The 21,539-nt window shown below is 53.4% G+C and overlaps 8 protein-coding genes across 8 annotated transcripts; 4 read left to right on the forward strand and 4 right to left on the reverse strand.

Annotated features, from left to right (window-relative positions):
• Window positions 1–280: 280 nt before the first annotated feature.
• MAM_07722 (WD domain containing protein) lies at window positions 281–1,505 on the forward strand (the record flags this gene model as incomplete). The annotated part of the gene is made up of 4 exons (XM_040826520.1): window positions 281–407; window positions 466–505; window positions 567–662; window positions 722–1,505. The coding sequence occupies 4 exons, from the start codon at window positions 281–283 to the stop codon at window positions 1,503–1,505; spliced, it is 1,047 nt and encodes a 348-aa protein (XP_040675472.1).
• Window positions 1,506–3,022: 1,517 nt separating this feature from the next.
• Window positions 3,023–4,353, forward strand: MAM_07723 (secreted aspartic proteinase precursor; the record flags this gene model as incomplete). Its single annotated transcript, XM_040826521.1, has 2 exons — window positions 3,023–3,731; window positions 3,860–4,353. The coding sequence occupies 2 exons, from the start codon at window positions 3,023–3,025 to the stop codon at window positions 4,351–4,353; spliced, it is 1,203 nt and encodes a 400-aa protein (XP_040675473.1).
• An 899-nt stretch (window positions 4,354–5,252) lies between these two features.
• MAM_07724 (uncharacterized protein) lies at window positions 5,253–5,657 on the reverse strand (the record flags this gene model as incomplete). Its single annotated transcript, XM_040826522.1, has 1 exon — window positions 5,253–5,657. The coding sequence occupies one exon, from the start codon at window positions 5,655–5,657 to the stop codon at window positions 5,253–5,255; it is 405 nt and encodes a 134-aa protein (XP_040675474.1).
• Window positions 5,658–5,748: 91 nt separating this feature from the next.
• MAM_07725 (uncharacterized protein) lies at window positions 5,749–7,852 on the reverse strand (the record flags this gene model as incomplete). Its single annotated transcript, XM_040826523.1, has 2 exons — window positions 5,749–7,593; window positions 7,655–7,852. The coding sequence occupies 2 exons, from the start codon at window positions 7,850–7,852 to the stop codon at window positions 5,749–5,751; spliced, it is 2,043 nt and encodes a 680-aa protein (XP_040675475.1).
• Window positions 7,853–8,549: 697 nt separating this feature from the next.
• Window positions 8,550–9,407, forward strand: MAM_07726 (uncharacterized protein; the record flags this gene model as incomplete). The annotated part of the gene is made up of 1 exon (XM_040826524.1): window positions 8,550–9,407. One exon carries the CDS (start codon window positions 8,550–8,552, stop codon window positions 9,405–9,407), a length of 858 nt encoding a protein of 285 aa, XP_040675476.1.
• Window positions 9,408–11,275: 1,868 nt separating this feature from the next.
• MAM_07727 (Protein kinase-like domain protein) lies at window positions 11,276–12,100 on the reverse strand (the record flags this gene model as incomplete). Its single annotated transcript, XM_040826525.1, has 2 exons — window positions 11,276–11,356; window positions 11,534–12,100. 2 exons carry the CDS (start codon window positions 12,098–12,100, stop codon window positions 11,276–11,278), a joined length of 648 nt encoding a protein of 215 aa, XP_040675477.1.
• Window positions 12,101–14,160: 2,060 nt separating this feature from the next.
• MAM_07728 (protein kinase-like protein) lies at window positions 14,161–14,629 on the reverse strand (the record flags this gene model as incomplete). The annotated part of the gene is made up of 2 exons (XM_040826526.1): window positions 14,161–14,399; window positions 14,440–14,629. The coding sequence occupies 2 exons, from the start codon at window positions 14,627–14,629 to the stop codon at window positions 14,161–14,163; spliced, it is 429 nt and encodes a 142-aa protein (XP_040675478.1).
• A 2,745-nt stretch (window positions 14,630–17,374) lies between these two features.
• On the forward strand, window positions 17,375–20,996 carry MAM_07729 (protein-tyrosine phosphatase; the record flags this gene model as incomplete). Its single annotated transcript, XM_040826527.1, has 9 exons — window positions 17,375–18,158; window positions 18,218–18,763; window positions 18,826–19,269; window positions 19,333–19,422; window positions 19,504–19,797; window positions 19,913–20,034; window positions 20,085–20,113; window positions 20,169–20,664; window positions 20,721–20,996. The coding sequence occupies 9 exons, from the start codon at window positions 17,375–17,377 to the stop codon at window positions 20,994–20,996; spliced, it is 3,081 nt and encodes a 1,026-aa protein (XP_040675479.1).
• Window positions 20,997–21,539: the final 543 nt, after the last annotated feature.

Genomic DNA, 21,539 nt, shown 5'->3' on the forward strand with positions numbered 1-21,539 from the left:
TCCAGCCTCGACGCCTCTCCTTGTCTCTGCATTCTTCGCTACGGCCCTGATGATTACGATCTGAACGACACCGTATTTTGCGATACCCTACCGGAACAGCTAGACCACAAGCCAATCCTTGCGATTGCTTCGATTGTTTTTCATTCATTCATTTCTTTCTTTCTTTCTTTTTTTTTTTTTTGCATCAGCAAGGTCTCAGCGAGCACCGACCTGCCCTTGGAGTTTGAACCCACCTCCGGCATCAATAGACCCCGCCGTGCTATAATCTATGTCACGCACCATGACTTCTCAAGCTCCTCGGCAGTATGTGCCGCTGACTTGTCACGGCCATTCTCGTCCTGTCCCCCACATGAGCTTCTCTCACCTGGAGAAGGAGGAAACCTACTACATGATCTCAGCCTGCAAAGGTCGGTCTAAGCTACTTTATCTTGGTTACAGACGACTGACGACTGGCGGTTGGAATAGATGGAAACCCGATGCTTCGAGATGGTGTTACAGGCGATTGGTACGACCCGGCTAAGGGATTCAAGCATCCATGTTGAAACGCATTTTGACAAAGAAGACAGGATTGGCACATTTATTGGACACAAGGGCGCGGTCTGGCAAGCCAGGTTGAGCCCCGACGCTTCCAACGCAGCCACTGCATCGGCTGATTTCACAGCGTACGTCTCAACTTGCTCGTACTTGACAACTCTCAGACTAATGCTGGTTCGTCATTTAGCAAAATCTGGGACACCCACACCGGCGAGGTGTTATATAGCCTCCAGCACGATCATATTGTCCGAGCTGTTGCCTACCCTCCCGATAATTCGGATCTTGTGGCGACGGGCGGCATGGAGAAGAAGCTTCGCGTTTTCGACCTTGCCGAACTTGCCAAGACGTATCCTGGAAAAGCTGCCGCCATTCCAGCCTCCGCCGGCTTCGAAATCGGAGAAGGCGTTCACACCAGTCCAATCAAGTTTATTTGCTGGACAAAAGACCCGAACATTGTTGTTACGGCTTCCGACAAGACCATTCGCTGGCTCGACCTGCCCAGCAGATCGTGCATCAAGCATGAAATTCTTGACGGGGAAATCAAGTCATGTGAAGTGGTATCTGTCGCACCGGAGTTAGCATCACCGACTGATATTGGTGGCGGAAAGCCTGTTTTGGCGGTCTCTGCCGGCAAGACTGTGTATTTTTGGGGAGGCGATCAGGCCATGGATGAGCTCAAGCGTATTGTCTTGCCATATTCCATCGCTAGTGTCGGGCTTGATGTCAAGGGACGCAAGCTGGTGGTCGGCGAAGAGCCTGGAACATGGGCCAAGGTGATTCGATATGATGACAAGGTTGAAATCAATACCCACAAGGGACATCACGGGCCCATCTGGTCCATCGCCTTTTCGCCTGATGGCAAGCTATATGCTACTGCATCCGAGGATGGAACGATCAAGATGTGGAAAAACTGTGATGGGTTTTATGGCCTGTGGCGTGGTGGCGCTACTACCGAACGGTCCGCAGAGTAGAGCGAATCCGACCGAGGTACGAATGCCGGCGCAATAGCAAGCCGAGATGGCTATCGCGGAAGCCATAACTTGAGGCATTCCGGCGGAAGCAGCAGAGAATCGGAGGAAAGCACCGATTACACCAGTGGATTGAGCGACAATACTTCGCACACGATGAAAAGCTCGAGCCGGGCCACGAGCGCCAGAACGAGCGAGGAATACAGTGCAAAAGAAGTCTGCGGGGCTCACAAGCTTTGACACGGACGTTATCTCCTGTGCTTGTTTACGTGAGATAATGCCAGAAGGCGCCATTGGGGCCACGTTGGCTCGACGGAAGACATGTATCTTGTTTCATGGGAGGGAGGCATAGGGCGGTCATGGTTTTGAAAGCAGCCCGCTAAAGTCTCGTAGAGAGCAAAGCAGTTAAGAGATTCTCTGTACGCACAGCATGTAAACTAGAAGCGTCGGGGGAAGGGAGGGGGGGAAAAGCGCAGTAGACAGATGATATTACAACCTGTCAGGAGTCATGAGCACGCCTAAGGGAATACATGCAGAACTAGATGGCCGGGACTCCCTCTTGGTGAAGACGAGCACCGGTTTCCAGTATAGGATGGATGAGGCATGATGGACATGGGCTGCCTGGTCCAGTTCCGGGTCTGCGGCTGCATCTGGCAGTTGACGAGGGGTCAGGAGCTGTGATCCGGGGTGGGCGAGTTGCGAGTTGGTGGGAGAGTTTCTCAGACGACATTGAAGGCTGTCGAGCTTCGAGGCTCCTGCCAAGACGGCAGTGAGGCGCTCCCACGCGTATCACGGCATGGCAAGGTGTGGAGGAGCTGTTTGTGGTTTGGGATTTTCTACCAACCGCCATTTACGGATCTACGTTTGAGAAGGGCAAGTCGGTCAAGCCATCCAGTGCGCTAGGCAATCCCTCGTCTCGCGTGGACACGCCAGATGGTGGCGATGTTTCCAAGTCCGAGGTACAACCTGCCTACCTGGGAGGTGGAGCCGCGGTCACGGATTCACAAGGCCCTTTGCACGTCGTACAGGTAGACCAAATAAACCGTGCTTTATTGCAAATGTCTTGACGCCATCGCGGATATACGGCAACTAAGGATTTTCAGCTCGCAACAAGAATGTCTGTGTTGGAGTGGTGATTCGTACCTGCCGAAGTAGGAAGTCTGCTTCCAAGTCCGGTCGTCTCCAATTCGCTCATGTCGTCGACTCGTTTTCAATAGTCGACGGAGGACGATCCGTGGTGCGAATCCTACCGGCGGTCCTGATACGAAGACAGAGGACAATGCTCGGCTTGGAGGGAAACCAAAGCACCAACTTCCTTCGCTGTCGTGTCATGTGTCCCACGGCGCCGGCGTCGAAAACGAGCACAGTCACAGCCATCGGTTCAACCTGGCATCGCGGCATCACCGTAGTGGCATAAATAGGAGTTGATACTCGGACACAAAAAGGAATGGAGCGAAATGTCGCCACGCACAAAGCAAGATATCCGGGGGAGCTCATTGTTCCCTTGATCAAGAACCACGATGCAGACCTTTGGCGCTCTTCTCGTCTCCCTCGCGGCAGCTGGCCTTGCCACGGCCCTGCCCACCAGCAACGACGGCCAGGTGTCGGTACGAGTCGCCCGCAACCGTAGCTTCAGGGCCCATGGACCGCTTGCCCTAGCCAAGGCCTATCGCAAGTTCAACAAGCCCATCCCCGACGACGTTGCTGCGGCCGTGTCCGCCTCTCAACTTACAAAGCGGGCCACCGGCTCCGTGACAAACGTCCCGCAGCAGTACGACAGCGAGTATCTTGCCGCCGTTCAGATAGGCACTCCGGCGCAGACATTGGACCTCGCCTTCGACACTGGATCCAGCGAACTCTGGGTGTTGTCAGCGGAAACCCCGTCCGGCGAGGTCCAGGGCCAGACGCTGTACCACCCGGCATCCAGCTCGACGGCGCGGCTCCTCGGCGGACTGAGATGGAACATCACCTACGAAGACGGTAGCAGCTCCAGCGGCGATGTGTACAGCGATGTCGTCGCCGTCGGAGGCTTACAGGTCAAGGGCCAGGCCGTCGAGTCTGCCCAGCAGGTTTCCGCCGAGTTCACCGGCGATGCGGCCTCCGGGCTGCTCGGCCTGGCCTTTGGCTCCCTAAACACCGTGTATCCTACCAAGCAAAAGACCTTTTTTGACAATGCTCAAGCCAGTCTGGCCGCGCCGCTATTTACCGCCAACCTAAACCACGATGCGGGTGAGTACTTGCCGAGTCCTCCAAGCGCCTGTACACATCCACATATACATATAGTTACGTAGAGAGGGAGAGGGAGAGGGAGAGGGAGAGCAGGCCCGTGATGGAGCGCAGCTGACAAGGTTCAACAGACGGCAAGTACAACTTTGGGTACATCGACGCTTCCGAGCACACCGGAAGCATCACGTACACGGCCGTCGACAACAGCCAAGGCCTTTGGGGCTTCACGGCGACGGGCTACGCTGTCGGCGACGACGAACCCAACTACCGGCCCATCCCGGGCATCGCCGACACGGGAACCAGCCTCCTCCTGCTTGACGACGACACCGTCCGCGCCTACTACGCCCAGGTCAGCGGCTCTCAGTACGACAGCTCCCAGGGCGGATACACCTTCGGCTGCGGCGCCTCGCTGCCCGACTTCACGTTTGGCGTCGAGGACTCGTCCATTACCATCCCGGGCGCGTACATGAACTATTGCCCCACCGACGATTCTGGATCGACGTGCTTTGGGGGCATTCAGAGCAGCGCTGGCATCGGGCTCAACATATTTGGTGACGTCGCGCTCAAGGCGGCTTTGGTGGTGTTTGATGCCGGAAACACGCGTCTGGGATGGGCCCCCAAGTAGCCTGTATACTGACGACGCAAGTTTGACCGTATACAGTTGAAAGGTACTTGTATTGCCGGAGTGGAAGGGTGCCCCGTGTGATACGTTGAAGAGTTTTCAGCCATGGATTGCGTGACGTGGGACTCCATCATAGGACCCATGGATAAAAAGAGCCGTTCCGACCGGACAACGAGTCACCCGTCTCTGCGGCGGAGACGACGATTAAAAGGGCTACAAGAAGCAACTGAATGGGTCTAAGCAGCCGTTGCGTTGGCATTAGAGGCAGAGGAAAAATAGGCAGCCGGCAGAGGAAATCAAGCGTAAGGATGAGTTTCAGTTGCGTCTTTAGAGTGTGCGCTCAAAGAGGCTACATAAGAAGCTGGACTGAAAGTCTGACAAAACATACAATTTCAACAATAGTAGCCTCTCACGCTTGTTGCCGAGACACATGGTCACACACGCACACACAGCTATGGGCACACACAAATATGTCCCATATAAGCTTTTCGAAAAGCTTACTCCAGGATCCCTATTGCTGTCACAGAAATCTGATATCGACCGGCCTGTAGCGCATCTAAGCAACAAGGGAGCAAAAGAAAAGTACTTGGAGGAGAAGACAAGGGCTAAGTGGGCTTGCAACAGTGTAATTCAAGTTGAGACTAAAATCAGCCCGAGGGCTATGAAGGTTCCTGGTTCACCCAGGGCACCTGCGCCCCGAGGCCCCTATACATAGTGCCGTGATATCGTGAGGCGCCTACGATGCCCCCTTCGTCGTGTACCTGCGAGCTTCGGGCTTCTATCGTGGCCTCGAGATCACGCTGTGTAATCGCTGCCGGCCCGAAATTCCCCTGTTGGCGGCTCAGCCGTGCGGAAATGTCGACGCCGTGCCGTTTCCAGGGCGCGCGGGCTGCCTCCTGTGTCTAGTTTGCTGCAGCCTTGCGAAAATGGGACGACTCGGCTATGCTCTTGAATATACCCAAGGCGGAGTTGATCTTTCCGGTATATCCAGAAATGTCAGCTTCAAGAACGGCTTTGCTCAGCCCGAGAAGGAGTGCAGTAAGATGACCCTCATTCCCATTATCCGGGATAGGAAACACCGGTTGTGTGACGGTGCCGCTCTCGGTGCCCTCAGAGCCCTTGGCCCTGGCTTCGTCATAGAGCTTGCCCAGTTTCATGGCCACGAGATGTTGAAATCGCAGGCGGGCTCGACCGTCTCCAGCTGGGAACGTCTGAGGCATCTCGGATTCCTTGATCTTGCCTCGGAGCACCCGCAAGACGCCAACGACGTGCTCAAAGGTCAATGTGGAAATCTCTTGGTCCGACATACTGGCGGCATGCTGCTTGATGAAACTTTTCGGAGACAACACCAAGGGGTCGACTTTTACTGCCTTGGACTGTCCCAGGACAAATGCGACTTCAAACGAGCTCGGAATCGGCGGGTTTGTCTTTTTCCAAGTCTTCTCCAACGCTGGCCATTTTCTTCTTGAGAGACTCGATCCGCGCTTCTTGGCTTGGACGACGCCCCTGGTCTGGTACGTGTTTTTCCACCTCCAGCCCGGTGTACTTGACGAGCGTCTCGTGAGAAATGAGGTCTTTGGCAAGCTTGTCGTTCAGCTCCTTGGCGGTGGCCTTCATCGAGGCGGCCGACTTGTCAACAATCATGGCTGGCAAATCCAGCAACGCCTCTTGCCTCCTGCGCCTGATCTCATCCGAAATGGCCCGCCGAATCCCCTCCGTGGCGTTTTGGGAGCCAGCTTGGGCTTGTTTGTTGTCTTCGTCAGGGCCAGCCGCCTGGCTGGTCGCCTGCAGGACTCCTATCTCCTGAGCACCCTCCGAGATGACCATGATGTCCTCGGCCGCAAAGGCATACTCCAGCTTGCTCGCGAAGTTGCCCTCTTTTCGGAGGCTCTCATGCGAGTACACATACGTGAACAGACCCTTCTTCAGGTAATCCTGCCACTGCTCGTCTCGCGACTTTTTCATCTCCTCTAGGGATGGCGGCTCCGGAGGAGGGCCATAAAGATGCAGCGCGGCTCTAAGCAAGTGAACGAGAACGCCGACAGGGGCCAGGGCACCGCTCAAGAGGAAGGCATCTCCGAGGAAGCAAAAGCCCGCGTCGACTCCAAGGGCGGCGGCACTCTCTTTGCTCTCTACACCGGCTGCCACCGCAGTGGCGCAGCCTGCCAACGGGACACCTTGGGCCACGGCGTTGACTCTACGCAAGGCAGTGACGTTGTGTACGAAGGCGTCGACGACATCGGCGACCCATGCGCCGCCTGCAAGCACTGCGAGAGACCCCTTGGCAAGAGCGCCGAGGGCAGGACGTAGCTTTGGAGACTTCTCGCTCAGCGGCTGGTATTCAGCAAATAGTTTCCGCGCGTCCGAACCGGTCTTGGACACCTTGGCCACGACGCCGTCCAACTTGTGCTGCTTGACGAGGCGGTCAAACTCTTTTTGTGATATTTCCTCGGCATGCTTGACGATCGAGCCTGTCTGGGGGCCCGGCTGATGAGCCGCGACCGGGGACTTTGCGTCTTCTGCAGGCAAAAGCTGCTTCATCACTTGCTTGGAGACACATTGTACCCGCCGCGGGTAGAGCATGTGAACCTCCTGAGACTCCTCCAGATACGCTCTGGGCTCTAGTTCGGGCCCCCTCGACCTGAAGCAGGACACGATGCCGCTGCACAGCGTAGAGGCCAAGTGTCTGGCGCGTGGGCAAGCCCACTCCAGGCACGAGCGGCCGTGCGAGGCGTAAGGGCTCCTGTCTTGGTACTCGTAGTTTGGATTGGCGAGCCATTGCTGCACTCGGTACTGCTCGTCCGGTAGGGCGCGAAACGTGTAGACGCCGACAATCGTCTCCGGGCCCAGACTGCCGTTGACGACGAGCGTGGACACCTCGTGGACGGGAGCAGTCGTGTTGGGATAGTAGTATGCAGTCGAGTTTGCCAGGCCCTCTGGCGAGACAACGTACAGGTAGCTATCGGCGCCCTGCTCTGCCGCCCTTGCCCCGTCGCCGTCGGCGTAGTGAACAGCCGAGGTGGCACTCCGTCTGAGCGATACCAGATTTGTGCCGGGGGACTGGAGGCCGTCGTGGAACACAACCTCGGGACGTTGCGAGTCGCCACGGAACAGAAACCCCCGCGGGCTGTCGTCCCACGCGGACAGCTGAGCAACGAACCGAGGTGACGTTGACTCGTGTGGCAGTCCACGATGAGCCGCGCCGACTGCGCCGGCCAGAATCGCCAGAGCAAAAAGGCCCATCTGTTGGGGGGAAAGTCAGACGTGTTCTGCAAGACAACTGAGGAGCCAGTTCGAGACTAACCGTTGAATATTTCTCGTTGTTGACGCGTATTGTATGAGACAGGATTCGTGAGCAGTGTGATGATGTACGAGTGAGAGAGAAAAACAAAAACGCTATAGCTGCATACTTATACGCAGCCCGCGGCGAGTCGGAGAGGACTGATGCACAAATGTAGACCAGGTTGAGATTCAGCAGTGCGGTCATGCCATTGTCGGGCATGTCTTCGACCGCCACTGCTTCGGGATGCTTAAAGAAATATACAGCTACTGGGTCGGTTTCACGTTGATGCGAGACTTGGATCGTATTTCGCCACGGTTCTCGGTTGCTCCGTCCAAGGACTCGACTACGGGAGGCAATCTACACGAGGCGATACTAGCATGAATAACTTGACTCGAATATCTGAGAAACTCACGGATCAAGACACGCCGGGTCCCTATGCCTTTATGCCTCTATGCCTTTATGCCTCTACGCCTGGGCCTTTATATTTGCGCCGTCTTGCGACTCGTGAGCGTCTCGTCACTCGTGGAACCGGTACCGCACAGCCCCGAACCAAGTCTTGCCTCATACCACGGCGGGTTGCACGTCATCCTTGGGCACGCAGGAAGGTATCGCAACTCGCATTAAACGCGCCCCTGATTCTCAACTTCACACGTTGGACCTGATTCCGATAAACACGGCCCTGCCCCTTTATCATGGGACGCGACACAGTCCTACTCGGGCGTTGGAATATCTCGTATTCTTACCTGCAAGGTCCAAGTACGACTGTTCCCCGGATGCGGCGGGCTTCACGGCGCCAGGGGTAAATCATTCACATATAAGAGCCTGTCTCTTTCGCCTGAGCATATGCTGCTTTACCCTCGTCTTCACCAAACGACGTCCATCTATCTATCCCGCTGTCCCGCTATCCGCTACCAGCATGGCACCATCTCCGTTGGCAAAATTGCTTCTCTCTTTGGCCCTCGTCCTACTCTTGCACACAAGCACTTGCATTGCCTCGGACGATGACACCGCACCTCTTCTAGGCGACGAGGCGAATAGTCGAGCCAAGGTTGCAGCACCACAGGGTGGGACTCCCAACGTAAAACTCCCAATTGATTCTCAGGAATGGGATCGATTAAACGATGATCAACGATTCGAGCTCGTCAAGAAAAATCCCAAAGCTGAAAATTGGAAACACCTATCAGATGATCAAAGACTGCATCTGTTTGAAGCATGGCAAGAGAGAAGGAAAGGCATAAAAGAAAAGGAGTTGTCGCTCGGGGGAGTTGCTAAACAGTTGGGTCTGGCGACTGAAGAAGAAAAGAAGCTTCTTGACGACGCCAAAACGCCTGCGGAGACGCGTGCCCAGACGGAAGAAAGGTTGCGTCAGAAGGTCGTTAAGAATGCCAAAGGCTCCAAGTTGTGGGAGAAAGCGAAAAAGACGATGATAGCGCACGAGCACTTGGATTCGCTTACCTGGAGCATGTTGCCGAAAGAGCGGCGACAGGAAATGTGGCAAAGTGATCCCAAGCTGATCCAAAATTTAAGCCCGGGTTCCAAGGATGCCCTGCTCGAGAGATTGAGTAAATCGACGTCGTTTAAGGGCAAGTCCTGGGAGGAGATACGAGAAGCTGTCAAGGCCATAGACAGCTTGCCGCCTGGAGGGCGTGCGACGAAACTTGCCGAGAATGTGAAGAAGCTTGAGGAAGCTGCTGGGAACCTGGCGGGCAATGCTGAGAAGAACCAAGTGATCTACGGGATGGAAGCCGGCATTATACAGCCCTGCGATGAGTAGGCACAAGGGCTATCTATAGTCACGAGACCTAGGGCAGAAGGCTGCTGCATAACCCTTGTCGCAGGGCTCATGTCGATATGTTTGTCGCGTTGATAGTTATAGACTCGTCTTCAACCAAGCTGCTGGATCAGGCTGTGATTCTTGGTGCGTGCTAAAAGGAAAAAGGCAAAGGCCACGTCCACATGCGGCCGGCCTCGGTGGAAGCGCCGAGTCCAAGCCTCGACCGAGACAGCGGTCGAGTGTATCCCCAGAGGACGGGAGGATAAAACGTCATGATGGACTCGTGCCGACTGTGGCCTCTGGTTCACAGCCCCCGGGCAAAGACTCGGTTGCCGTCCAAATTCCGGCCAAACGCCCAATCCTGCTCCGTTCAGGCTGCCATGCCGGCACGGCCAACAAGACACTCTGCGCCGACAACTTTACCATGAGTGATTGTCATGGACGAAGCGAGCCGGTTCCAATTCCTCGTCTTCCCACGCCGTCGTCGAATTGGTGCTCGGCACAGTCGTGTCCTCTCACGCTTAGAGTAGGACGAGACAGGGGTAGTCTCTGCGCGTTGGCTTCTGGGGAACGGCCCGTGTGCAGTGAAATCCATCAGTCCTCTCTCCGTGTCCAATTCCTCTCCAGTTCGAGCCATAAGTTGTCGACTCGGTGTGCTGAGTGCTGACCCAGGCAGGCAGGCAACCATGTCAAAGCATTCGCATCGGTCCGACGGGGAGCTGAGGGTCTGTTTCCGACAAGACGGACAAACAGAAGGTTGCTTCCGGTTCGGGCGGGACGTACGCCTTCTCTCGCCCCCCTTTTTTAGTTTCCGTTGGTGATATGTCGTCTTGATGCCGTGCAGGGCAGTGTATCGTCACTTGGATCTGCTATTCGTAGGCTGGCGGCCGTGCCCCTAGAGCACGTACATGCATGTCTCCTCGGAGTCCGGCCATGGAGACGGCTCTTTCGGCGTCGGAGGGCTGTACAGACCGACATGTATTCCACTTCGACTTGACCTTGGCCGCTGGTGCTCCTTGGCAAATAGTTACCTACTGGCTTGCCGCTCTGTTGCTCGGACTTTGGAGCTCGTCCTTGGCCATGCATGCCGTCAGGGAGCTGGCTATGATCTGACGACGGTGGGAGCGCCCAGAAACGCGGTTGGCTCTGCTCGGCAGCCTCCATGAATTGCCCAGCGCAGAGACGCAGTTGTCATCATCCGTCCCTCTGCATCCTGGCTGTGGCACCTGGGAAGCTCTGCAGAAAAGGGCCTTGCGTATATTGCATTGCGTGCCGGTTTATGCAGTTGGCTCAACCTGTCACCTGCATGAGGCTCGTGAGTTGACTCATGCTCTTTCGGAAAGCTCATGCACTACTCCGTACTTCGTACACATCACACCACTCGGCGGCCACCAAGCCCTCGAGAGCTGGCGGCTTGTTGGTCCGCCCCCCTTCCCTTGCCCTGTTCACTCGGTGTCGGGTGCTTGGAGTGCTCGCTGGACCGTGACGCACAGAGAAACCTTTAGGTTGACTTGTTGGCTGCTCCACCCTGCATCGTTGGCTTCGTTGCAAATGCTTCGTCTCACAAGAATTCTCGCGGCTAATGGTCGTGAGGCAGGAACATGTTGGAAAGAAGACCCCGTTGCGATGCGAAGTGTATTCGCTCGCTGCCCTGCAAGGTCCGGCTGGATGTGAGGCAGCGTACTACGTGATGTAGAGTCTGAAAACGAAAGCATATACATACATTGCCTCGCCACGTCGTAAATGACTGCAGTAAACGCAAACATCATTACGCCGCGAGCTTTGAAACACCACGTTTTGCTACTGACCAGCTTTTGATACAATGGCTGAGCCAAGGCCCTGCATGCATTGCGGAAAAGGAGTCCCGTTTAGTCAAGTCGAAGAATGCATGATATGCCAACTTCATCTGTGGACTGTGTGCAAACATCCTGACTGCGGCAGACTGCCCCCTGTATATCATGCATCAGCATACAGGTAGGACGGTCACTAGCCCACCAAAGTTTGATCAGAGTTGACATTGATGGAGGACACAGGCAAGATGGTCGACGGAAGTGGGAGAGGTGAGAAATGCGAGCCGTGTCTGGTTGTAGAAAAAATGTAACCATGGCTCTCTGGGCCGGCCATACCCTGTTCTCCTTGCAGTCCCACATCCAGTGCGGCGGAATGAGAGGCAAAGTAGCGTCTGGGCTTCCCATGCGAGGTTGATGGGGGATTCTGTCGAGTTGCGGCAGGATATCCTGCCTCAGCTGGGCAGAAACCACCTCCAGAGCCTTGGGTAGATCGGCCTTACCGATGTCGTCGAGCCCGACGCCGTGCCCTATAAATTCTGTCTTCAGATGTACCAGTCCGTTTTGCTCCCACACCCTAAGCAGCTTGGGGACGGGGATTTTTGTCTGTGCCGCGACGAAGTCTAGGACTGCGGCCTCGTTTCGAAGGCGATCAGCAACATAAGAGACCACAACAGGGCTACCGTGGACGTCCAGGCCCATTTCGTCTTGATGGGGCTGCCGCTTGACAAAAACACGTTCCGTGACGTAATAGGAGATGTAATACATGTTGAGCTGTGCAATAATTGGCCCATCTTCCGGGGCTAGAGTTGGCGGAAACTTGTCCTCCATTGGGAACTGGGCTTGCGCCTTGACAAACGAAGTCCGCATATTTTGGAGGTGTCTAGGAAGCCCAGCGGTGTCCATACTGCTTGTGAGTCTGTGGCGATTGTATTGTGAGGCAATGCCGAGTGCGGTGAACGTCCTCGGGACGTAAAGCAGAGAGCAGTCTTGTTTGAGTAGTTGACAGGTTAAAGTCAGGAGGGAAGCTGGCAATCGAGTCATCGCCGGCAGAACATGTATGTCAGACACGTGATCCAGCAAGGCATGCCGGCTGTGCGTCTTTGTCTTGATTGCTGACTGTCGGTTGATAGTTTTTGGCAGTTGGTTGGCTGGGCCATGTACAACTCCCCTTTCATCACGTTTGAAAGCGATCAAAGCGGCATTTCTTTCCGCGTCTTGATCCGGGGAGAGACTGCATATACCCTGATCCATGGCAGCAGAATACCAAAGCTAAAGACGCTCGTAACACCAGACCGGTCATTATGAGGTATGACTGATTTCAAGCCTAGATCTCAGTCTTTCTGTCGAGGCTTGTTCAAATCATCTGTCAACTGACTGGTCCGGAGATCGCTCACTGCCGCTCATAGAATAAACAATAGTTGCCGTGCATGCCTGCGTCGATACAAACTTACTGCTGATTAAGCCCAGTCCAGAGAAGCATTAGTATGCTCCTTGTTGCGATATACAGAAGGGGCCTTGCTTCGCTCACGTCTTGTCTGGTTATTTTCAAGGACAGAAGTGGACCAGCCGATTAGACCGCATCATGCCGATGGAGGGAATGTAACAGCAGTTGAAACGGATCAGATTGTGCTTAGCAGAGGTTACTAAATCAAAGTCGAGGCTGTTTGTCCACGGTCCGACTTTGAAGGAAGACTAAAGAAGGATGGAATCCGAATTGTGAAACTGGTGTTTGACGTCGGCCCTGGTGATGACATGTTGCAGGTTTTGCTGGGGATCTAGATTTGTGCTGTGACAAGGGCTCGTCTGCAGCAGTGCAAGAGAGGGCTTGGAGCACTTTGGCTCGATTCGCACATAAAAGAGGTTGGCATTCAAGGTCCTGGGGGCTAAAGAGTGCAAATCTCTTAAGCAGACGTTGTCATTGACGACGTTTGACGCAATGTGATCTTGCAATTTTGTGCGGTGAGCTTGGTGAAAAGCGTCTTGTGGTGAATACCACTATCTGGGGCTTTTGGGTTTGCCCTTGTAGTGTAAATACCAATCGTTGGCGAGGCCAATGGTATTATCGAGTTTGTTGAGATTCGCCGAAATGCGACAATACCATTGAAATTGACGCACATGAAGGCGCGACTTGCTTATCGAAAAGTTTCCAGACCGCTGCTTCAAAGAGCGAATACATGGCAGCTTGGTTTAGGAGCAAGCCCTACAATTTATTCAAAGTACCAAGGCCAAGTGCCGTTACAGTAGACTCTTCGGGATCGGGATCTTCCAAGTGATCGAGTGAAGAGCTGGTGCCTCGCTTGGGCAGTCTCTTATCATGACACTATTCTTCTCAGCTCAGAGTGCGGGACATTCCATGGCTGCTTAGCTTTCTTGGCCGCTCTTGCCGCCGCCACATGATCCGGGCTTATTCGTCTTGCTACATTAAGGCGTCAGGGGGGAGGTGAAAATAGCCTTGCAGGCATGAAAGCCGATCGCTAGGGCGCCAAGCGATAAAACACTCCATAAAGCTGATGAAATTTTCCGTATCCACTCCTGTGATCTCACTAGAAAGAGATTCAAAATCCTTCTTTGGAGGTAAAGTGACTAGGCCGCTCCATGAACCTAGTACGAGGGAGCCTGCGTTAGCAAGCATGGACGGAAAATGCCATGTCTAGGGAGACGATTCGTCACGGACGAGCACCCACCGTCTACATGCCAGTATTTACGTGATTCTTCGCTGCTTTGCAGCACTTCCTCAGGGGGGGGGGAACCGATAAGTGCCGTAATAGCTGCAAGATACTGCGCGTGTTTAGCTCCCGGGATTCATGGTCGTACACCTTGAAAAGGCTTTCTCCTCTGAGGAGGTCCCATACCTAGACATAGAGACAAGCGGCCTATTAGATGAAGGAGTTGAAGCGGAGGAATGTTGGGCCATACCAGAAGTCCTACACTCCAGGCATCCACACGGCATATCCAGAATTACTTCAGGGGCTCGATAGGGTACGGGCATCGCGTTTCCATGATGCTCGCTGCCAATTTGGGCTTGACCCAAACAAATCGCACAGAATGAGCGGGCCTCTGCCATTCAACATGTATTGAGAGACCTGAATGACGGTATCGCCGATCACTTTACGGGGCGATGGTTTCTCCATCTCGTTTTCTTCCACTTCAGTAAAAACAGACTTGTCGCCGATACCGATGAGGAGATTGTCAGAGTGAAGGTCTAATGACTCAGCAGCAGTTAGTTGCGCAGATCCATTTACTGTACATGATGCTGTTGGAAGCAATGGGTTTGGACGCAATTTGGAATACATCGCCACACTCAACCGTATGGACCACCCCTGCTTCGTGGACAAAGTCCAACGCGAGGGAGATTTGGGGGAGAGCGCCAATAATGAGCTGTTCGCGGAAGTCCCCTTCCACCTGGATCTCCTGTAGGCTTCTCAGACTCATACCTAGGGGGGGGCCATGACAAAGACGTCATGTTCTCCATTCGGGCCCTTCAGCTTGAATGAGTCGTGAAATTCTCGGACATGTTTCCGGCCGGGGGTGATCTTCGGTATGTTTTGCCAAGTGCTGATGGACAGCCAGTTCGTGGTTTTACTTCAAGCTATTGACATGCACTTTCAAAACCCAATAGTCCCGATCTCTAGCTTTGCGGCAATACGAGTCAGAAGGCATGCTTCGGTATCAGCCGCAGAGGAGCAGGCAGATGTCACCTTAAATTACGCGAGAGCCACACGGTTGAGGTTGTACCGTAGCCCCAGCTTTGCAACTATTTGGTAGTGGCCATTGACCGCATCGCCGATCTTCATGGGATAGTATTCCTCTCTCCTGTAGAAAGGAAGCCGCTCTCCCTCAACCTTGTCACATGGATCGATCAGTTCGAATCCGGTGGATGGAAATTTGCGTGGTGTTGAGCTGGGGGGTTTGGAGAATGGCCGTGAGAAGGTTGACACCGACCGCGACAATGGCTTTGAGGAATCGACAGCTAATCGCGATGGATGAAGAAACCAAGGGCATTATGTGTTGCGATATCAATGCAAGCAGGACCGCAGCGCACATCGCCAACAACGATGGTATTGCATTGGATTAAACACTTTGTTCCAGCTCCCAGTATTCGAGTCATGATCACAGCAAGCATGATGTGCGCTGCGTACATCTGCCAGCGAGAATGACCAGCTCACGGCGTCATAAAGTCAGCTCTTGTGGTGATTCATCACAGCATAACACGGCAAGGCGGATCAGCCTTTATTTCTCGCAATCTGTGGTGAAAATTTGCAACAGTTTAGCGTTAAATCGACCAAGACAAACGAAAGAAAGTGAAGAATTACCTTGGAAATAATAGAATAGTAGGTAAACAAGTATAAAGAGTATGTAAGCAGGCTGTAAAGTTATTACGTAGAAAAGTTTGGACTACATGTAAGAAAAGACCAAGGGGCTTGCATAAGTACTCGTCATTTCCTAATCATGGCTACCCAGCATCTTAGTGTTTCAACCGAAAAGAGGCTTCTGTGTTATGTTGCACAATTATAACCTAGAATGACAACTCATTTCGGTGTAGTACTTGATTGTTTCGGCTCGGATGATGATTTCAAGTTCGGAAAATACTACTTATCGGCCCCCGTAAAGCTGTTGAGGCAGGGCTACGATTGTGACAAGGGTTCGTCTGAGGGGTTGCAGCACTTTGGCTGGATTCGCATAATATAGCACACTTGAGTATACAAGGTCCTTGGTTTTCCAAAAGATACTTGTGGCCAGAGTCTTCTATTTTGCAGAAGCCTTCTGCCCTGGGTCTCGTGATCACAGCACTTACCTCACCAACATGGTGAACATGGTGTGACAATAATGGCATATTGACTACGGAATAGGAGGAAACGGCATCGGGTTAGACGTCCTGTCACTGTATTCATCCCGGTTCCCTTTTACACCTCACGTGGCTCTCATGTCCCGTTCATGTCCAGCAACTATCTGCCAACTGGCTTAGAGGCCCAGATCTGTAAATCACATCTACATCCCCAAGCAGGCCGACTTGTCCCCACCTCTGACAGTCGGACTTGTGGTACGAGCTGAAATGAAACAGCCGTGCCGACGAGGCCATTGCCCGACGCAATGATCGGGAATAACTCGGCCATGTACGACACCATAAGCGAGCAGCCCGACGCTTCTCGGGCCTATCTAATCTACTCCGGCCAATTTCTCTAATATGCGGGGATGACAGTCTATCTTCCGGAATTTACAGGGTACTTGACTAGTGTAGTGTTGAATGACTCGAGGCATGCAATGGCTTGTTTATGCCTCAACCCTCTTGGCACTTTACGTGGGTGGGCATAGAGTCCACGTGAGTAGACAAAGCCGCTCGAGACAATTGAACGATTGCCTTGACTGGGGCTTCAGCCCAGGAAAATGATCCCTTCGCTTGGCATTGCTTTCGGTTTTTGGAAAGAATTCATGACACATTCAACTATTTTCCGTCTCCGCCAGTCGGCCCTTTACGGCAGAAGACAATGCATAATGTCGGAAATATTGGGCTGGTTATCAACCGTCTTTTATAGGTTTGGGACTACGTAAGATATTTGACGTCAGATTCTAGTACCGTAGCATAAGCGGGATGTGACGTGATTGCGAGAAGTAAATCGTGTTGCTTCTGTCCCGGACTGACCCGCCAGGTTGTAGTAGCCTGACTCTGTGCTGTTCCGTCCCAGGAGCAAGAAAGTCTACATATCTGGTGTTAAGCTTGACCAAGTCTTTGTTAGTCTACCTAGAAATAACATTACCCGGGGTTCCGGCGACTGTGAGCGCAAGTTGTTGCGCCGCCTAGGCCTTCGCTGTCACCCCCTGAATAGTAATTTCATGCTATAGAAATAGCATGACTCTTGCTCAACAATCGGCAATTGAAAAGCGTACGAGAAATTTCCGGCAGCTATTGCGACATATGTGACGTGGTGTATAGCGCCTGATATATAATATTTGAGCCAAGGTATATATGTCTTGACAGCCGCCCTTATTTCTGTTGCCAGACATGTGCTTGAGTCAATTATCTGATCCAAATCCTTCCTACGTCTTGTTTACAGACACGTCGTCTCTTTCGAGCAAACATCTGTAGTCAAGATGTTCCTGTCGCGGGCCTCGACGGCTATCTGGATAGTCGCTTGTTTGGTATGGCGTGCGGCCGCAGACCTCACGTCTAATGCCAATATGGCGCCTCATAGCACTGCATGGTTAGTCATTCCGCAGGGCGATGATGGAGTAGGGTCGCCGAGCGATCTCAGAGGCCAAGGCGGCATAAGCAACACTCGACTGCCTGCTCCTGGGGAGGAAGCGCTCGACGCAGAATGGCGACGCCTGCGGGACATTCGAGTTGAGCATTCTGAAGACAATATTGATTTTGAAGACCTTATCGAAATACTGCTATTTGACCTGTCAAATTATGGCGATGACAGGTTGCGAAGGCGGGCTTGGTCGTATATTGATCCGCGGATGCATCCAAGAGCGCCGGCGTCGCGAGTGTGGATATATGAAATAGCAACGGCACCGAATATGCTGCTTCATAACGGGCCTAGCTACCATGGTGTCGAATATTTCTCTTTTCACGGTATCGGGGGCATAGTCTGGTCTCAGGTGGTGCGGTTTGCCGAACTCAGCCTATCTCATACCGGAATCAGAGACCACGTCACCAGTTTAACCGATCAGGACCCATCATTCCCAAGTTGGATGAGTTCAGTCGAGTTCACATGGATGCAAAATCCCGACTATAACAGCCAATGGGAGCGATATGGCGCCATGCGGGGACTGCCTTCGGATATCTTTGACAACCCTCGAGGAACGACGCGTGTCCAGTTGGCGCGGGAGCTCATGAGAGTGGCCACGAGTAGCCAAATAGTCCCTGACCAACGGGACCGGGAAACCTTGCGACAGCTTCTCGATTGGGATGTAGAAAGAGAGCCCGATCGCAATTTCCCTCTTATTCGTCATGTACAACGTATGCCACCGTCCACCTCCGGCCGTGTTCCCAGAGCATCGCTAACCTACTTGACGCAGCTCCAAGACTTGACGCCTCAGCCTTGTCGCGACTGCTTCCGCAGATCGACTGGTCCACGGTGCAAATTCCGACGTCATTACAGATAGCACTGGCATCAGGGCTTGCAAATGCCGTGCAGTGCGACCTTGCGTTGCAGCCATTTAAAGACTGGTTCTTCAGCAGAGGTTCAAGAGGTAGGAAGAGACAGGCGCAAAAGCCTGCCTGTGATCAGCTGGGCGCTTTGATCAAGGATATGAAGGACGTTCCGAAGCCGTGCCAGAAAATCAAGAACATTGAGTTCGGTTTCACCCTAGCTGCCAATATTTTGGACATCGGAGAGGGAACCTGGGATGACGTCGGCGGTACTCTCGAAGGCCCGGCGGGCAAGGCGGAATTCAAAATTGCCGAAGAGCCTGCAGCAGGATTCTCAACATGGGTTCCCGTGCATATGCGAAGTGGTTCCTCTACGTTGGATACAGTCGACATTACCGGCATTACTCAATTGACTCTCAATGCAGAGGGCTTCTGGTTGAGGGAGGGACGCAATGACCAGTTCCTAGTCCAAGGTGAGAAGAGGGGATCGGAAGAGGGCTGTTTTCTTGGGACTAACGGGTTGGCCTTGATGCAGATATCAAAATCCGGGCCGAATGCGCCGACCCCCGATTTGTAGCTCAGGACAACAGATACGTCGGGATCAACCACTGGTACGGTCATCCGGACAATTGGAAGCTGACTAGAAAAGAAAAGAAGACGGTGGCGACTCTGCCCATCGCGCTCAAAGATTGGAAGTTTGCGCCTCCTTGCGCTGCGCTCAAGGACCTTGAATACAGCTTCAAGGTAGGCGGCGGACCGCTTCACCTTTTCGCCGGAACTGACGACAAGGTGTCCTTTACTCTTGGAAAAGGCAAACCGGTGCTTCTGGGAGAGGGCTTTTCATCGGGATTTGACAATACAGTCCGTATTAACCTCAGCGAGACGTTTGGAAAAGACACTGTCGACATCCGAGACCTTGACAAGCTTGAAATTTGGGACGAGAAAAGAACTTACTCAGTTGATGAGTGGTGGTTTCAAGGTATGCGTGTGCTAGTCCGTGAAGAAGCGAGGAACATACTCATCTAAACACTTTCCATGTTAGGCATTACCTTCAAGGGAACCTGCGCCGAGTCATCCATCAAGGTTGAAATGACAACATTCAGGGCCGTCGACCAAGAAGTTGGATATCAAGGTGAGAAACCAGTTTGGAGCGGCAAAATCGCGGTCAAGGACTGGACCCAAGTGGCGTAAAGGAAGCCTGAAGCGAACCCAGTTGGCACTCGGTCTGTTGGAGGTGGCAACATGAACACTTTCTTGGCACTAGCAAAAGTAGCTTTACCGATGAACGATGACTTTGCGCCAAAGGAGGCCAACTTGGTCGACAAGACTTGCAGACGTGATGGGAACGAAGCTCCCTGGAGAGCCGCACATCAGATGGGCAAGGGCCTTGACACGGCCACGTTGAAAGTGTTGATGTTGGGTGGCATCGCAAAAGTGACTCGTACCAGCTTCAGAGAAGAGCTGCCTGGCCCGGAGCATCTTGACGTCTGGTCGCCGGCAGCAGAAGGTAGGATCGGATGGATATGAAAAGAAACACTGGAGTTGGTTTGCTTTTGCTCTGAGCGAGACGAGTGCAATGCACGTGATTCGAGCATGTAACTTATTTGGGCAGCAAACGGCAGTCAACCGAAACGAACAGAAGCTGGAGGGGCACAACATTCTCATTCTCACACACTGGCAAGCCTCGAATGTCATCAAAGCGCGCAAGATGAATGCAATGGCATTGCTCCTGGCCTGCCTCGGCGTAAGAACCCGGGCTTCGAGTATCCTCCCTCCAAATCTAACGGCAAATAGGTAGTTTTGGCGCTCTTTGGCGTGGCACTGTTGGTCGAATTTTGCTTGGAAGCAACCACCATTCCTGCTAACAAACGATCCTAGATACGAGCACATCTATTCAACAACACTGTCCCTGCCAATCTCTCCGGCAGTCACCATCGTCACGGCTTTGCTCCCTCTCGCAGCTGCCACAAACATGTTTTTTCATCCACGACTCGCCAGATCTGATCGCCACCCGGCTCGTCTTCTCGGCCAAGCCTTGCAAGGCGGCCAGGCAATCCTGACTACGGTCCTGGCGACTATCCTCTTTTCCAACATTCTCCCGTCAGCGGCCCGCGACTGCCTACTATCAACCGTCTGGCAGCGCCTCTTTAGCGGCCATGACGCCGCGTCGATCCGCCGCATTCAAGATGCCCTGAACTGCTGCGGCTTTCATACCGTGAGAGACAGAGCTTGGCCATTTCCAAACCAGCACACCTCCCAACAATGTGCCGAAACGTACAAGCGAGACATGGCATGCATTCAGCCCTGGCGTGCGGCACTGCAGATGAACTCGGGCATCGGTTTTGGCGTTGTACTGTTCATTGGGATTATCCAGGTACGTGGGCCAGGCCATGTCATTCGGTGCTGTCAGCTTACACGCCTTCGTGGCAGATTGCGAGTTTGATTTCTAGGCCACCTGTCACTCCATCTAGGAGAATTCCACCGGGGAGGACGGTGCTCTACGCAGCAAACAATCAAGAAATAGAAGGGGTTTCGGAGAGGACTCGCCTCCTACCCGCAGCCGCAGGAGGCCCCGGGGATGACGACACCGCCGATGGTCACGTCACAGATAGCCCCGAGCCCAGGCCTGATCAAGCAACAAGTCCTGCTGAGAACGGGCGTGTGAGGCGACAGCTTCCGGATGGAAACCCTTGGGCTGCTGAATAGAAGGACAATCACGCAATCTCACCCTTCTTATGTCGATCCAGCCTGCGTGTCAGGTTGTAATGGCAAGAAGGCGGACGTGGATTTGCTGACAAGACTTGCCAATTTGACAGAGCGTTGGAAGGAGTCTGTAATGACTGTTTCGTCCTGAATCTGCCTTGGAGAGCACGAGGTTTCATGTTTGTTGACAGAAAATGAGAAAAAAGGTAGCTTAGAGAAGCCCTTGTTTTCCACGAGACCTTCATGCCCACAGACCGTTATTGTGCAGCAACCTTCTGCCCTTGGGTCTACACAGCAGCTGACCCAAGGCGAAAAAGAATAAGAGAACATCTGAAACACTTGGCCTACGTGCCATCAAACGTGGAAAGAGCAAAAGTATATGCGTCACCTACACTCTCCAATGTCCAAGGAAATTTCGAAAAATCGAGTACGAGAAGGGCACTCGAGCATCGTGGTCTCTGTGGTCGCAGGCACAGATCAACCATTCTCTTTGATGACGCAGGACAGAAGATGCTACGTCTACTAGTCGCCAGCTGGTCGGTTCGG

This window comes from Metarhizium album (assembly GCF_000804445.1).
Source record: "Metarhizium album ARSEF 1941 chromosome Unknown scaffold_35, whole genome shotgun sequence".
NCBI classification, from domain to species: domain Eukaryota; kingdom Fungi; phylum Ascomycota; class Sordariomycetes; order Hypocreales; family Clavicipitaceae; genus Metarhizium; species Metarhizium album.